The 16,750-nt window shown below is 44.6% G+C and overlaps 1 protein-coding gene across 1 annotated transcript in view; it reads right to left on the bottom strand.

The window, feature by feature from the left end:
- PI4KA (phosphatidylinositol 4-kinase alpha) overlaps positions 1 to 16,750 on the bottom strand; it is a 113,993-nt gene that overhangs the window by 35,477 nt on the left and 61,766 nt on the right. Inside the window, exons 20-25 of the mRNA XM_086682310.1 lie at positions 12,136 to 12,244; positions 11,641 to 11,777; positions 11,323 to 11,456; positions 7,981 to 8,063; positions 775 to 845; positions 567 to 691 (exon numbers count right to left, since the gene is read on the bottom strand). Coding sequence (XP_086538436.1) covers positions 567 to 691; positions 775 to 845; positions 7,981 to 8,063; positions 11,323 to 11,456; positions 11,641 to 11,777; positions 12,136 to 12,244 — 659 coding nt within the window. The remainder of the gene's footprint in view (positions 1 to 566; positions 692 to 774; positions 846 to 7,980; positions 8,064 to 11,322; positions 11,457 to 11,640; positions 11,778 to 12,135; positions 12,245 to 16,750) is intronic.

Raw genomic sequence — 16,750 nt, 5'->3', positions numbered from 1 at the left:
CCCACCTTTGAGGGTTCTCGTCCATGTGGGGGCATGTCCCTTGAAAGTCTGCTTTGGCTCCCAGCACAGAGAGCCTGGAGTGGAAAAAGGTCCGTGTGGGCTCTCCTTCCTCTCTGAGGAGCCTGGAAGACACTGATTCTACCAGGGACCTCTGGCTGGGCTCTGGGGTAGGAGGTATCGCTTAGGATGGCTGTGAGCTTCCCAGAGTGAGCCCAGAGAGGCCCTGTGGCAGGGGAGGGTGGGATGCAGAGACACAGAGACATGACACCCCTTGTCAGGAGCTGCACTGTAAGTAACATCAATAGCTCAGAATAAGTAGAGGTTTCAGGTACCAAACTTCAGACCCTGCAGCAAATTCCATGACATTCTGAGGGAGGCCGCATTGCCATTTGAGAGTTTAAATTCTGACTCCGATTTTGCTGCATTGATAATGTAAGGATGGTTCTTCCCTGATTCTAAACCTAGAGGCACGTGCACACATGCGCGCTCACACACACACACACACACACACACACACACACACACACACACACACACACACAGCATTAGAAGGAAAATGAGCTTACTTATCCACTAGACCAGACAGATACTTGTCTGCCACCCTCCGTATCCTCTTGTGAATGTGGTTGAAGTTCACCAGGAGAAACTGCGCATGCCGCTCCAGCTCTTCCTCATTTTCCTTGGTCTTAGCCTGGAGATTCAGAAGAGACAGGTACAATAGGCGCCCTCCACATGCTTCCAGCAGACACACGCTCGCGCTCTGACAAGGCTTACTTTATCTGCCATCATGTTTAGGAAGGCATCAAATACTTTGTCTGCGACGGCAATCACACACTGCATCATCCCTGAAATGAGGAGGGGGTTTCCACGGGTCAGAAGCATCAAGAGAAAGAGACCGATCCCAGCTACTTTCAAACATAGTGTTTAGAAATGATTTTGGATTACAGACAAATGGCAGAGAGAGCACACAGTTCCCACATACCCTGGACCCAGTTTCTCCTGATATTAGCAGCTCAACTTGTCAAAACTAAGAAGTCGACACTGATATACCATTAGCTCAACTTCAGGCTTTATTTGGATTTCCTGTTTTCCCACTAATGTCCCTTTTCTGTCCCAGGATCTAATGAAGATGCCATGTGGCATTACCCATCAGGTCTCCTTTGTCTCGCACAATCTGTGCTGATTCCTTGGTCTGTTCTTGCCTTTCATGAACCTGACACTTCTGAAGAGAATAGGCATTTTGTAGGATGTCCCTCAATTTAGGTGTGTCTGATGCTTGCTTGTGATTAGACTAAGGTTACAGGCTTTTAGGAAAATCCCACAGAGATGAAGTGGTCTTGTTGCATGGTAGCAGGAGTGTGTGAAATCAGTATCTCCTACCACTGGGGAGGATGACCTTGATTGCTTGGGTACAGTGGTGTCTGCCAAGTTTCCCCCTGTCCAGTTACTACTTTTCTCTTTCCATGCTCTACTCTTCAGAAGGGAGTCACTGAGTCCAGCCCACACTCAGGGAGGGGAATTAAGCAGCAGCTCCTGAAGAGAATGTAGGCATAAGAAAAACCGCCACGGTAACTGGAAAATACCCTGGGTAAGATACTTAAATGTGTTGATTTTTTTTTTTTTTTTTTTTTTGTATTAAGTAGGCTCCACACCCAGTGTGGAGTTCAATGCGGGGCTTGAACTCACAACCCTGAGATCAAGACATGAGCTGAGATCAAGAGTCAGATGCTTAACCGACTGAGCCATCCAGGTGCCCCTGGGGAAGATACTTTGAGGTCATGCAGACATCTCATTTCTCTTCAAGATTTTGCCCACATTTTAGTATCTGTCAGCGGGATGTGCTTGCAGAAGGCACTCTGGCTCTCACTAGGATTTTGTTTTCTTCATTCTTTCTACTTTTAGTAATTGGGATTCTATAAGGAAGTTCTGTCCCTCTTTCCCCATGTTTGATGTATTCAATCATCTAATCAGTATAGACTCATAAATATTTATTTCAGTCACTGGGTCATAATCCAATACTGTCATTATTTGCTGCCCAAATTGTTCCAGCTTTGGCCATTGAGAACTCTTTCGGGGAGACTCAAGTCCTTGTGACATGCCCACATCCCTTTTCTTTTCTTCTTCCTTTCCTTTTCCTTTTTTTCCTTTCACAGGACCTTCCTTTCTGGCACTACAAGGTGTCCCAGGCTCATCTTGTATTTTCCCTGCCCCAATTCTCTGTAGAATCAACCTTTTTTTCCTTGGACACTTGGTTCCTTTTAATGCAGAATGATATTTAGAAAGCAAGATCTGAGCACTGGATGTGCTTGTTGCCACCAGAGTACAAAGCAGATTTTTTTTCAAGTTTATTTATTTTGTGAGAGAGCGAGTGAGTAGGGTAGGAGCAGAGAGAGGGAGAGACAGAAAATCCCAAGAAGGCTGCACACTGTCAGTGCACAGAGCCCAGTGAGGGGCTTGAACTCATGAACCGTGAGATCATGACCAGAGCTAAAATCAAGAGTCAGATACTTAACTGACTGATCCACCCAGGCGCCCCTACAAGGCAGATTTTAATTTTTTTTTTTTTCAACGTTTATTTATTTTTGGGACAGAGAGAGACAGAGCATGAACGGGGGAGGGGCAGAGAGAGAGGGAGACACAGAATCGGAAGCAGGCTCCAGGCTCTGAGCCATCAGCCCAGAGCCTGACGCGGGGCTCGAACGCACAGACCGCGAGATCGTGACCTGGCTGAAGTCGGACGCTTAACCGACTGCGCCACCCAGGCGCCCCACAAGGCAGATTTTAAAAAGCAACGGTACAGCACAAGCATCACAGTGCTGATGTAATAAAGTGCTGCTTGCCCACCAGTGCTGTCCCACTTATCCACTGTCCTTTTTTTTTTTTTTTTTAAAGATTTTATTTGGGGGTGGCACAGTTGGTTAAGCATCTGACTCCTGATCTCAGCTCAGGTCATGACCTTACAGTTTGTGAGTTTGAGCCCTCCATTGGGCTCTGCACTGATGGCATGGATTTTGTCTCTCTTTCTCTCTGCCCCTCTCTCACTTGTGCGCACGTTCTCTCTCAAAGTAAATAAAAAAAGTTTTAAGATTTTTTTAAAAAGTCATCTCTACACCCAATGTGGGGCTTGAACTTACAGACTCTAGATCAAGAGTGGCATGCTCTACCAAGGGCGCCAGCCAGGAGCCCCATCCAGTGCCTTTAGGCTGGCTAAATGACAGGGCTGTAAGGTCAGCAGGGCAGAGAGATAAGGAGGTGCTGCACCTCTGTGCCCCAGGCAAAGCACAGAGCTGGAAACACAAAGACGCATCGCATATGTGTTTTTTATGAGGATAAATGGGCCCCCAAAGCTCTCAGACATGGAAAATGATTAGTGTGACGTGGACAGATGCCCAAACAGGGAGAGGCTACTTTCTCAGAAGTTGGGTTGGTGGATGAAATCTTGTTTGGAGGGGTGTGTTTAGTGTAGTATCTTTTCATATAGCTCTTAGGAAACTGAAACTGTAAGTTTCTAATAAAAAACAATCAGATAGTAGTGGTCAGATGCCAATCATCAACGCGCAGTAGCCTCTCTGGAGATTTTTACTTAAAAACAGCCACTTTGCTTTTTGCACTTTCCTTTTACACTTTAGCTTGGGACTACCTCGGTCTTAGTCTGCACTGACTGACTAGGCAGCTGGCAGGCTGCATTCCAAGAACACATGGAGGCTGGGCTCACACCTGCACAGAGGAGGTGCCAGCCCTCCCCTTCGCAGGCTGCTAGATGCTTCTTATAACCTCCTTCCTGCTTCGTTCTGAAAACTCATGAGTAACACATCTCCATAGACATGTCCTTCCCACCTCTCATGTTTTAGGAGAGAAAAGGAAGAGGAAAGTACACTCAGTAAATATACATTTATTGGCTTAACCTAAGTGCCATACTCAGAACAAAAACAAATAACCCATTTGGAAATCATGTGGAAGAGTATGGTGTACTGTGAAAATTAAAAGTGTCCATAAGGTGCACATCAGTTCCCAGTGCAATTATGACACAGTAACAGAAAAAACAGACCTTAGGAGAGAGAGGACATTTAGCTTTAGAAAGGTATCTTATTCTGTCTATAGATATTCTCAATAGGAGGCTGGCAAAATGTGGTAGGTTCTTAGGCCCCTTTGGGCTAGGAATCTCAATTTTTTTGTTGCCTACCTTCCCTCCTAGAGCCAAAGAAGCTCAGGGTGACCCAACTGTTTAGCACAAAACAACTGTTATATAAACAATGGGCATCTGGGTGGCTTGGTCGGTTGGGCCTCTGACTCTTGGTTTTAGCTCAGATCATGACATCACAGTTTGTGAGTTTGAGCCCCATGGAGGACTCTGCACTGGCAGTGTGAAGCCAGCTTGGGATTTTCTGTCTCCTTCTCTTTGTGCCCCTTTCCTGCTTTCTTTCTCAAAAATAAATAAATAAACATTAAAAAACAAAACAATGGGTGGATGGACAAGGGGAACAAATCAATGAACAGCTCAGTCAGTGGTTAACAGTGTCTCTACTATACTCTCAAGTGGTCCTTGGGCATGTGTGTGGGACTCTGAATGTGGGGCTTCCTCTTCCAGTGTCTACACCCTGGTGGGAGGGGTTTCCTACCATACAAAATTGCCTGCCTGCACCTCCCACCATGGCCTCTAAAGAGCTCCTCCTCCTCTAATCCTTCCCCCTACTGCCAGCAGGGGGAGCTTCCAGAACCCATACACTCCTTCCTTGCCTACTCCACAAAAATAAATAAACGCACCTAATTTCCTGACTGTCATGTAGGAGTGATAAGGGTTCTATAAAGGACTTATTGGACAAAGGTCTTACATGAAGCAGCACCTCAGAACCTTGGGGTGATTTTATTTTTTATTTTTAAAAGTTTTATTTTTACGTAATCTCTAGACCCAAGGTGAGACCCAAATTCACAACCTGGAGATCAAGAGTTGCACTCTCCACTGACTAAGCCAGCCACGTACCTCCTTGGGGTGATTTTTAAAAGGATTTCTTCAAGGACTGATTTTTCAACAATAGGAAAAATGGCATAAAAATTATCTGGGGATTAATTCTCTACTGGCAAGAACAAGTTGATAGATTCTTCAGAGTGCCAATGACTTCTGGCATGGAAAGGTCTCCTCTCTACTTAATAATAAATTTATTGATTTTAAGAATTGTCAATTAGCAGTCTTTGAAATATTTACCCACACAGTTAATCAATCAGAACTCATGGCCATAATGTACCCAAATATTTAAGCACAATTATAAAACTGATCAAGTTCTTCTAAGCATATAATTAAAACATAGGTCTAACATTTCAGAGTCTCTTATATTTTTAAACACTTTAAAAATCAACACAGAGACCAATGCAATGATGCTTAAAACCTGTCAGTGTCCTTATACTCAAACTGGTTAAACAGTGCCTATACTATGCATTTAATTTTTTTCTTTGTTATCTTTTTTTAAATGTTTATTTTTGAGAGAGAGACACAGAGTGTGAGTGGGGGAGGGACAGAGACAGAGAGGGAGACACAGAGTTGGAGGCAGGCTCCAGGCTCTGAGCTGTCAGCACAGAGCCCAACGCAGGGCTCAAATCCACAAAGTGTGAGATAATGACCTCAGCAGAAGTCAGACACCCAACGGAGTCACCCAGGTACCCCTATTTTTTTTTTTTTAATGTTTATTTATCTTTGAGAGAGAGAGAGACAGAGAAACAGAGAGAGAGAGAGAGACAGAGAGAAACAGAGAGAGACAGAGTGTGAGTGAGGGAAGGGCAGAGAGAGAGGGAGACACAGAATCTGAAGCAGGTTCCAGGCTCTGAGCTGTCAGCACAGAGCCCGATGTGGGCTCGAACTCATGGACCGTGAGATCATGATCTGAGCCGAAGTCGGACGCTTAACTGACTGAGCTACCCAGATGCCCCTGTTATCTCAATTTTAATAGCTCTTCTTATTTTCATTCCTATTCTTATCTTAGGTTTGCCCTAATAGAATTCCAGTAAGTATAATATTTTAGTACCATCAGAGAGTTTCAATTATTTCTCTGTTTTCCCAGGAGTTTGCTTTTAGGACTGGTTGCAGCTGAGACCCTCTGTGCACTCAGGATCTGAGGACATTCGCATCATAGGACTTGCAAGTCTTTGTGTTTCATATAGATTTTCCTATTCTGAAACCTTCCCAGAAATGATGTGGCCCTTAAATCAGATGTTGCCCACAGGTCCTGACCTGCTGCCCTGACATTCTGACCTGGCCTGATGACACCACTGGAAACATTCATGGTCCTGAGCAGGGTCTCCTTATAACCAGCAGGACTACTGAGGCATGAAGCCCTCGTGGAAGGTCTGGGTATCCTCACAATGAACTCTCTAATAGCTATTCTCAGCTAACAGAGCACTTTTAACTAGCCATTCTGTGGGATGTCTCTGCCTATCACCTGCTGGGCACCTGTCAACTCTTGGAGACCAGGCATGACTTTATCGTGGGTGCCACGTCTCTCCTTGAACTGTGTAGCTCTTTCTTTGTGTTCCCTCTTTCCTGATTACATAAGAGAAACAACAACCTATCTTTACTTCACAAATACTTAGTGGAAAAAACAAACATTAGATATATATATCCTATGTATTATGTTATCACTACATATCATATATTGTTATGCTAATGTGTGTGTATATACACACACATTAGCATAACAATATATATATATATGTTTTTTAGCATAACATATATATATGTTTTATATATATATATATAAAACCTAGTATATTTGGATATACACATCCTAGTATATTTGCCCTTCTTTTAAGCAAAATATGTATTCATGTTCAAATTATGATACTTTGTCCACTGGGAGTCCTTTTATTTTTTAAAATATTTATTTTTGAGAGAGAAAGAGAACGTGCAAGTAGGAGAGGGGCAGAGAGACAGGGGGACAGAGGATCTGAAGTGGGCTCTGTGCTGACAGCAGTGAGCCTGATGTGGGGTTTGAACTCATGAACTATGAGATCATGACCTCAGCCAAAGTCAAACGCTCAATCAACTGAGCCACCCAGGCACCTAGGAGTCCTTTTAAATTGGTTCTTAGTCCTCTTTGCCTGCTCTGGACATTTTTCCTATCTATCTACCTATCTAAACATTTATTTATTGGGGGGGAGGGGCAGAGAGAGGGAGACAGAGGATCCGAAGCAGACTCTGCCCTGTGAATGCAGAGCCTGATGCAAGGCTTGAACCCATGAACCATGAGATCATGGCCTGAGCCAAAATCAAGAGTCAGCTGCTTAACTGACTGAGTTGAGCCACCTAGGTGCCCCTACTCTGGACATTTAAAAAGTATAACTGCTCCCTGGCAACAATAAGATGCTCCAGGTTCATCAATGATTATTTGAGAAGCCCAGGATCCTTTCAGCATGGGATAGTATTAGAGACTGAAATTTGGGGGCTAGAGCATACTCAAGCATTGTGGGTAGGCAAGAGTGATGCTCCTTAAGGCTATATGGTTATGTTATACATTTTTGTTATTTTAAAAAAATTTTTAAATATTTTATATTTTGAGAGACAGAGACAGAGCATGAGTGGGGGAGGGGCTGAGAGAGTGAGAAACAGAATCTGAAGCAGGCTCCAGACTCTGAGCTGTCAGCACAGAGCCCAATGTGGGGCCCGGACCCACAAACTGCGAGATCATAACCTGAGCTGAAGTCGAACGCTCAGCCAGGTGAACCACCCAGGTGTCCCTTGTTTTTTAAAGGCAATAGAAGTTTACTAAATATACTTCAAGAGAGTGGCAGGCAGGACAGCAGAGAAGAGGCTGTCTGCCATGAGGCAGTGGTGTGGGATACACTGTTAAGGTTCTGTTTTATACTGACCTTTCCAATGTAGTATGTAACTTCATAAAACTATTTTCTTCACAAAGACAGAAAATTGGTAGTATTCCTTTTTATACTATTAAAGCTCAATTCATCATTAGAGTACCACAATAATCGACTTACCAGATTTGTCTTTCTGAATAGCTTTATCTTCAAAGTAGCAGAACATTACCTGGAAGCGGTCAGGATCTGTTGAACGTAGTACCCTAGCAAGGAGAACAGTTTTGAGTAAATTTTAAAAAATCCAGGCCCTCCCTATCACAGATTTGGTACTGCCCAGAACTGCTGAGGCCATGAGGAACCAAGTGTCATAGACTCACATGGACTTTCTGGAGGACAATATCCACCATCTGTCATAACATTCCCACACTGTTCACCCAGCAACCCACCACTAATGATGCATCTTAAGGGTAACGTGCACAACAGTGCTGGCTGAATGTTCATCAGTAGGAGACTGGTCAGCTACACCAAAGTACACCTATTCAGTGGCACAACATGCAACCACCAAAATGAAAGATAACTCCAGAAAAACATCGAAGATACATGAGAAAGCAAGGTGTGGAGAAAATGGGTACAGCATAATGTTAGTGACAGGTTTCCGAAAGGCCTCCATGTGCCTTCTGTGTGTAGGATATTTATGTTTGCATTTAAAATTTCTAGAAGGAAAAGTAAAACTATCAATAGCGGGTATCTCTGAATTCAGGGCCTGGAAAGTAAGACGTGTAGTTTTCATCTTTAGCGTCTTCTGTACCATTTCAATGTTTTCCTTCTTTTTTTGGTTTATGCATCGTTTTTATTTTCAAAGTAAAAAATATCTTTTACTTTGGGGCAAAGACAGAAAAAGAAATGCATGCACTTGAACCATAGTCCCTGTGAAGGGCCATTCAGAGTTTGGGGGGCTCCACTAAGATAGTGCGGCACATGTGCACACAGGCAAGCACTTGGTGGAGTCTATCTGTGGGCTTCTGCACCAACCTTTTGTGAGTCAAACTGCAGTAGGGCAGGCTGTGTGGCTTTAAGTGCATGCATTCTCAAGTGCTCACGTTCACACAGCTTTTATGTAATTGCTCACGTTGTCCACCTCGCTGTTTTAACATTCTCCTAATAACCAGTGGCTGGGAGTCTGAGCCAGGTTCTTGAATAAAGGCTTCAGGGTTGCTTCTCTGTGCTAACAGTGCTCGCAGAGGCCTGGCAGGCAACCTGGAGTGGGAACTGGGTTCTTGGGAGCTGCCTGTGGGCCGTCCCCTTATGGTCCTGCTCTACCAGCCCACTCAACAGCCTGGCGTGAGACCCTATTCGTGGGCACACTTGTGGGGAAGCAGGAGACAGCCCTGCTGGCGGGCACATGAGGCTTAGAGGGTCCGGAGACATCGCTTGTAGCCATTCAACTTAGGAGCAAACAAGGTTTTTGATCTGTGTTGGTTTGCTTGTTTTGTTTTGGTTGGGTTTCTCTTTGAAAATGTACTCTTTATGGGGCGCCTGGGTGGCGCAGTCGGTTAAGCGGCCGACTTCGGCCAGGTCACGATCTCGCGGTCCGTGAGTTCGAGCCCCGCGTCAGGCTCTGGGCTGATGGCTCGGAGCCTGGAGCCTGTTTCCGATTCTGTGTCTCCCTCTCTTGCTGCCCCTCCCCCGTTCATGCTCTGTCTCTCTCTGTCCCAAAAATAAATAAATAAACGTTGAAAAAAAAAATTAAAAAAAAAAAAAAAGAAAATGTACTCTTTATAATAAAAAGGATGAGAGAAAACTACACTAAGATGCTATAGGGAATGGTGGTGAGGTGAGTAGTTTTTCCTCTCCACTTATTTCCAAATTTGTGTGTAATGTTCTATTACTTTTATTAAAAAAAAAAAACAAAACAAAACTGTAATGAACAAAGAAAAGAAGGTCAAAAGCTCCTTAGCTCTGTGGGACTTTGGGGGAGAATCGTTCACTAGTTTTTAAATTTTGCTCTGTTGTGGTACCCTCAGGCTACCAAGCGGCCGGGAAAAGAGGACAGAGCTGGAAAGTAGGGGCTCACTCCCACTTACCCAAAAGAGCCTTAATCTAGGTTATATGTTGAGCTTCCTAGCAAGAGGTCTTTTACCAGAGGCTTTCATGGCACCAAACAAAGGTTTAAATAGTGGCATTTCCCAAATATTCCCCCTTTTAAGAACTAACAGTTTACTTTTCAAACCATTTGGTAAGGTTTATCCTATAACTTATTACACCTATCATGTGACTTCAACAAACAGATTATGTGTAACCTGACTTTTTTTTTTTAAGTTTATTTATTTTTGAGAGAGAGAGAGAGAGAGAGAGAGAGAGAGAGAGAGAGAGAGAGAGAGCATGAATGGGGGAGTGGCAGCCAAAGAGGGAGACACAGAATTGGAAGCAGGCTCCAGGCTCTGAGCCATCAGCCCAAAGCCCGAAGCGGGGCTCGAACTCACGGACCGCGAGATCGTGACCTGAGCTGAAGTCGGATGCTTAACCGACTGAGCCACCCAGGAGTCCCTAACCTGACCTTTTTTGATGACAGGGATGCATCTTTCTGTAGCTAGTGTATTCAGGTGCAGCCCTATGGTGCCTCAGAGCTTACCATGGTGAGTCTGTACCATCCACATAGGCAGCTGGGCTCTGGGCATCCTAGCTGCTTCCTCCAGTCTTCATTTACAAGAGGCAGCATGGCACAGTGCTTAACAGACTTGGATCTCAATCCAAATCAGGGTTTATTACCTTGGATAACTTACTTAACTGTTCAGTGTCTCAGTTTCCTCATCTGTAAAATGGGTATGTAATAATGCCTACCCCATAGGCTTGTTGGAGAGTGTGTCAATACAGGCAACTTAGCACAGTGCCTGGTATGGCATAAGCACTCAATCTGTGTTAATATTGGTGTTGTTATGATGACAATTATTACAGTTGTTAGGTCTGCTATGGTTACATATGTATCTTGAGCATCTGCTAACTGTGGGACTGTTTTGGGACAGGCCCCTTCCCATTTCCAATTTGCTATTTGTACTCAGCTGTGATCCTGGAAACAAGTTCAATGAATGTCTTAGACCATTTTCAGTGAGGGCTGATCCCTAACAGGGGCTCTTAGTCAAGTGGACAGAGTTTGCAATATCTATCGTGATGGCTCAGAAGCCTATTCCCTATAAGGAGAGGATAATAAGAGAGTTATAAGATGTGGTGTTTGGTACTCAGGAGGGAGGAGCACACAAGAAAAGCAGAGGGTGTTTTTGTTTTTTGTCTTTTTTTTTTTTTTGAGTAGCAGGCAAAAGTGTATTAGAGTATAAGATTAGAAAGTAAGAATAATAGGAAAGCTCTCTTTACAGAGAGGGGACATTTGAAAGTGACTGCCTCTGTTTTTTGCTTTTTAAGAAAGCTTACATGTCTTAGGAGGAACTGAAGAGTCCCACCCCCAGAAGGCACAAATATATAAAAATTAGCTCCAGGGGCTGTATTGGGAGGTAAAGGCCTGTATACCTCATATATTCCAGCCGATAAACAGACAGGAGATAGGTGGACATGGCAAAGTCCAGCTTGTTGATGAGGGCGGACACTTCGGGGGCAGGGTCCAGCAGGTTGATGATGGTGCTGCGGAGCTCACTCAGTTCAGCCTAGGAGGAAATAAAAGGCTCAAGGGCTCTCACACAAGCACCTGGAGGGGAAAGCGGCCCTCCTCCAGGAGAAGTAGATAACATGTGATAACAAGGACAAAGAAAGGATCTGCCCATTGTTCAAGAAAGCTTAGCAAAATCCCTGCCCTGCATCATCTATCCTTGGCAGGGTGAGAATCCTTACAGGGGTGACTGTGTCGTTTTTCATGGCCGAGTTATACTGGAGGACGGAACGCAGTGGTTCTTTGCTGGGAAACGTGAGCAGGGGTGACTTGGTGGCTATTTCACAGACCCCTTCGTACCATTCTTCTGGCCAAAGTCCTGCAAGAGAGTGCCCACAAGTGAGACCACCACCTTGCTCAAGAATCACTATAGAGCAGTTGACAATGACCATTTCTACAGTCGTGGGTCCTTTGCTTGAGCCAATTACCCCAAAATGGGGCACAGAAATGAGTTTGTCTTCTAACTTGGATGGGTTTTTTTCTAAGATTCATGGTATTCTTAGAACCCTAAAATACATCTGGGAAGTATAACATTTGCATACACACTTGTAGGAAGCAGCAGCTGAATTTGAACTAATTTTGAATGCATACACATTCATAATTAGGTAGAGTCCTACTTCCACCTTTGTTTTCACTCTGCACTCTTGTCTTCCCCAGAAGAGCAAGTATTGCCCTACCTGACCCCTCCACTGCGAATCCCATCAGCACAGAATAGAGCCAGAAGTCCCGGAAGAGCTTCTGCAACCGAGGTTTGGCTTCTTTGATGGGAGGCAACCTTCGGGTGAGCTGATATACCAAGGACAGAGGGAGAAAAGGAAGTTATTTGCTTGTAAGCCCTAAAACCTACAGATGTGAAATCAACCACAGATTCATTCTCCAAGAATCTGTCAGTCATTTTGGGTAGGAAAAGACACACTGAGCAGTGACCAACACCTCTTGATCAGTTCACTGGTAAATACTCACCCATTCGGCAAACACTTATTGAGTAGCTAATCTGCACCAGGCACCATGCCTGGGAGGTGAAAAGCCCCATTCCTGCAGAGGACTTGCTGCCTAGTTTGGAGGCAGGTGAGGAAATAATCACAGTGTGGCAGAGATCCTGGAGAAGGTGTCATGGGTCTCAATGTTACTATGCAAGGAACTCTTAGCCAGGCAGAGAAGAGAAAGCAGCCCATCCTGTGTAGAGCATGGAGGGCCTGGGGAGGCTGGAGCTCAGGTGAACAGTTGTGACTGAAGAGAAAGTGTGATCGTGAGAAATCTCATGGATCAAGGAGAAGTGGTTTTCAGATCTTTTCTGGCAGCGCAACTTTTCCAAACAATAATCTTGGGCAGAATCCCAAGATGTAAAACAGGTATAGGCAGAGTTGCTTAGGCGCAGGAGTGAGAGGCTGAAGTCCCTGCATCCTTGCTCCAGGTGGTGTCCCGCCCAGTATAAAGCAGGCAGTAGCTTGCAGTTATGCAAAAAACGTTAAATTTGCGCACAGCACCTCACCTATTGGACAAATTGGTCCTCACAGAACCCCCAGAGGACGTCAAGCCTCCTACGGTGATAATCAACCTACGATGAGGGGTCTCTGCAACACAAACATTCATGAGTGCCAAGTATGGGCCAGGGTCATGGGGTAGGACACATGATGATAGATACCATTGCTGGCAGGGGTGGGGGATCACAGAGAGAGATGGGCACCTGAACCCATGACTGGTAAGGACTATATAAACTGGTACACTATTTCCTGGAAAGCAATTTGGTAAAATGAATAAAAAATTCTAAATAATCCCATCATTTCACCAAAAATCTCCTCTCTAGCAATGTATCCAAAAAAAATCTGAGTTAGGCACAAAAGTGTTGTAAGATTTGTTAGAACAGAAAAATAAATAAGGGCACCTGGGTAGCTTAGTCAGTTAAGTGTCTAACTCTTGACTTCAGTTCAGGTCATTATTTTACAGTTCTTGGGTTCAAACCCCAAGTTGGGGACTGTCAGCACAGAGCCTGTTTGGATTCTCTCTTTCTCTCCCCCCCATCCCTCCCCCTGCTCATGCTCTCTCTCAAAATAGATAAACTTAAAAAAAAAAAAAAAAGAGTTGGACGCTTAACTAAGTCACCCAGGCACCCCTGGATCCTGGATTTTAAAAAGCTATCAAAGAAAAATATGGGGCGCCTGGGTGGCGCAGTCGGTTAAGCGTCCGACTTCAGCCAGGTCACGATCTTGCGGTCCGTGAGTTCGAGCCCCGCGTCAGGCTCTGGGCTGATGGCTCAGAGCCTGGAGCCTGTTTCCGATTCTGTGTCTTCCTCTCTCTCTGCCCCTCCCCCGTTCATGCTCTGTCTCTCTCTGTCCCAAAAATAAATAAACGTTGAAAAAAAAAATTAAAAAAAAAGAAAAATAAATAAATAGTAAATAAATAAATAAAAAGCTATCAAAGAAGTCATGGAGAAATCTGACTGGGATATGTCTGATATGAGAGAGGAGGATTGATTTTCCTAGATGTTAACAGTGGTGCAGAGTAGGGCAGAGACCCTTCCATTTAAGAGACAAAGCTCCAGTACCCAGGGCTGAAGTGTTATGACCTCTACAACTCCCTTTCAAATACCTCAGGAGATACCCTCAGGGGGCACGCACACAGGGAATTAAGCAGATAAGGCAAAATAGTAACTGTTTTATCTAGGATGCTGGTATATGGATGTCCATTATTCAATTCTTTCAATTGCTCTGTATATTTTTAAATTTCATAATAAAAAGTTGGTGGGGCACCTGAGTGGCTTAGCCAGTTGGTTAAGCATCCAACTCTTGATTTCAGCTCAGGACATGATCTCATGGTTCCTGAGTTTGAGCCCTGCGTTGGGCTCTGTGCTGACAGTGCAGAGCCTGCTTGGGATTCTCTCTCTCCCTCCCTCTCTGCCCCTCCCCTGCTTGCTCTCTTTCTCTCTTTCCCTCTCTCGTAATAAATAAACTTAAAAAAAATTTTAACAAAAAAAAGCTGTAAAACATATCTAACCATAAGGCAAGCCTTGTAACTAGAAAGAAAACAATGGAGTATGTGTGGCGGAAGGTACTGATTTACAGTGGGGGCCAAAACTATACACCTCCATTGGGATACAGATCCAAAACTGTCAGAATTGTCAAGAAGGGCTGTCAACACTCAGTTACATGATCAGAAACCTAGATATGTAAGGGGCACCTGGGTGGCTCAGTCAGTTAAGCATCTGACTTTGGCTCAGATCATGGTCTCATGGTTTGTGGGTTTAAGCCCTGCTTCAAAATTCTCTCTCTCAGCCCCTCACTCACTCACACTATCTCTCTAATATAATAAGAATAAAAAAAGAAATCAAGCTATGTAAGAAACAGTATTGATTAGTTTAAAATAATCTAAACAATATATACTCATAGAAAAGAAATTTCAGCAAAGAAGTACGTAGAGTGAAAAAGGAACACTTTCCACCTGCCTTCCGTGTCCAATGTTAAAAGCTGGCTGCATCTCCTTCCAGACCTTTCCTGTGAATAAACTATGTGTGGTGAAAGTGATAATAGCTAACATTTACTGAGCATTTACTAAGTGCCGGGTGCCATTCTCTGTGCTTTCCACACATTATTACCTCATTTAATTTTCACAGCAACCTTATACAGTAGGTATAACTACTGTTTCAGAGAGGAGAACACAGAGGGCAGGAGGTGGGATTCCTGTCAGAGTAGCCAGTTCAGCCTTGGTGAAGCCCAGAGCAGATGGTGTGAGCACAGCAGCCATGTGGTGGTCCAGAGAGACAACTTCCATGCAGAAAGAACAGCCAGTGCTAAAGCTCTGGCGGGGGCCAAGCTTAGTGTGTGAGAACAAGGTAGAGGTGGAGGGAGCTGGCCTGGAGCAGATTATTAGATCCCTGAAGATTCCAGACAGAGGTAATGGACACTCTGAGCCAGCGTAATGGTGCCCACACTGAAGTCCTAGTACTGAGTAGGAACGATGAAGATTCTGAGAAAGCCACGTGTGAGTAAAGCTAGTGAGTGCTAACCTAGACCCAAATCCAGCCACTCTTGCCAGGTCTTGAACACAATGGACAACCCTTTACATGCCAGAAATTTCTCGAAATGAGTAACACACAGACGCCCTGCTATGGGCTCCTTAAGAGCACCTACAGAGTCCCCAGAGAGTTATGTTCTCCCTTTAGAGGGTCTCTGGGTGACAAACACACTCTCAGGTACCAAAATCAGGGAGCAGCACTCTGTGACAAGTTGGTCTTCTAGGCAATCCAGAACATTCCTATAATAACATTTTATTTATTTATTTATTTATTTATTTATTTATTTATTTATTTAGTGAGAGAGAGACAGACAGAGGGAGAGGGAGAGATGGCGGGGAGAGATGAGGGAGGGGGGAGAGATGGAGGGAGGGAGGAAGGGGGAGAGAGAGGGAGAGAGGGAGGGAGAGAGGGGGAGGGGGAGAGGGGGAGAGGGGGAGAGGGAGAGAGTGAGAGAGAGAGAGAGAGAGAGAGAGAGAGAGAGAGAGAGAGAGAATCTTAAGCAAGCTCCACACTCAGCATGGAGGGTGATGCAGGGCTCAATTCCACAACCCTGGGATCATGACCTGAGCCAAAACCAAGAGTCATATGCTCAACCAACTCAACCAATTGAGCCACCCAGGTACTCCAATGATGTTTTAGATTACAGAATTTAAAACTAATTTTATTTATGTATTTATTTATTTATTAAAAAATTTTTTTTAAATGTTTTTATTTATTTTTGAGACAGGGAGAGACAGAACATGAACAGGGGAGGGTCAGAGAGAGGGAGACACAGAATCCGAAACAGGCTCCAGGCCCTGAGCTGTCAGCACAGAGCCCAACGTGGGGCTCGAACTCAGGGACCACGAGCTCATGACCTGAGCCAAAGTCGGCCGCTTAACCGACTGAGCCACCCAGGCGCCCCTAAAACTAATTTTAAAGAGTGATCCTAGCCCCACAGATCCCTGTGAATGCCTAGGACCCGAAGTTTGGGAAGCACTGTTTGGTAATACCCTATCTGTCCTGCAATGGACATGGGATCTGGGCTGCAAGCCTGGCACAGAACACAGTGAGTGACCCCTGACTGAAGAAAGTTCGGTGCCAAGGTCTCCTTATGTTATAAATCACTAATCTCATTCCCTTCCTTCACTTTTCAGAGGGACATGCTAATAGAAGCATGGGGACATGTGCCTAGTAGCCGCATTAGCCCTGGAGACCAGGGCCAGGTCAGACATGGAGATCATCCCAGTGGGAGAATTCAAAGCTAGAGGGCAGGCAGAGGGCCTCTGCTTTCAGGGGAA

This window comes from Puma concolor, chromosome D3 (genome assembly GCF_028749965.1).
Source record: "Puma concolor isolate L17-30 chromosome D3, mPumCon1.1.hap2, whole genome shotgun sequence".
NCBI lineage: Eukaryota > Metazoa > Chordata > Mammalia > Carnivora > Felidae > Puma > Puma concolor.
This window is presented reverse-complemented; position numbering and strand designations above follow the sequence as displayed.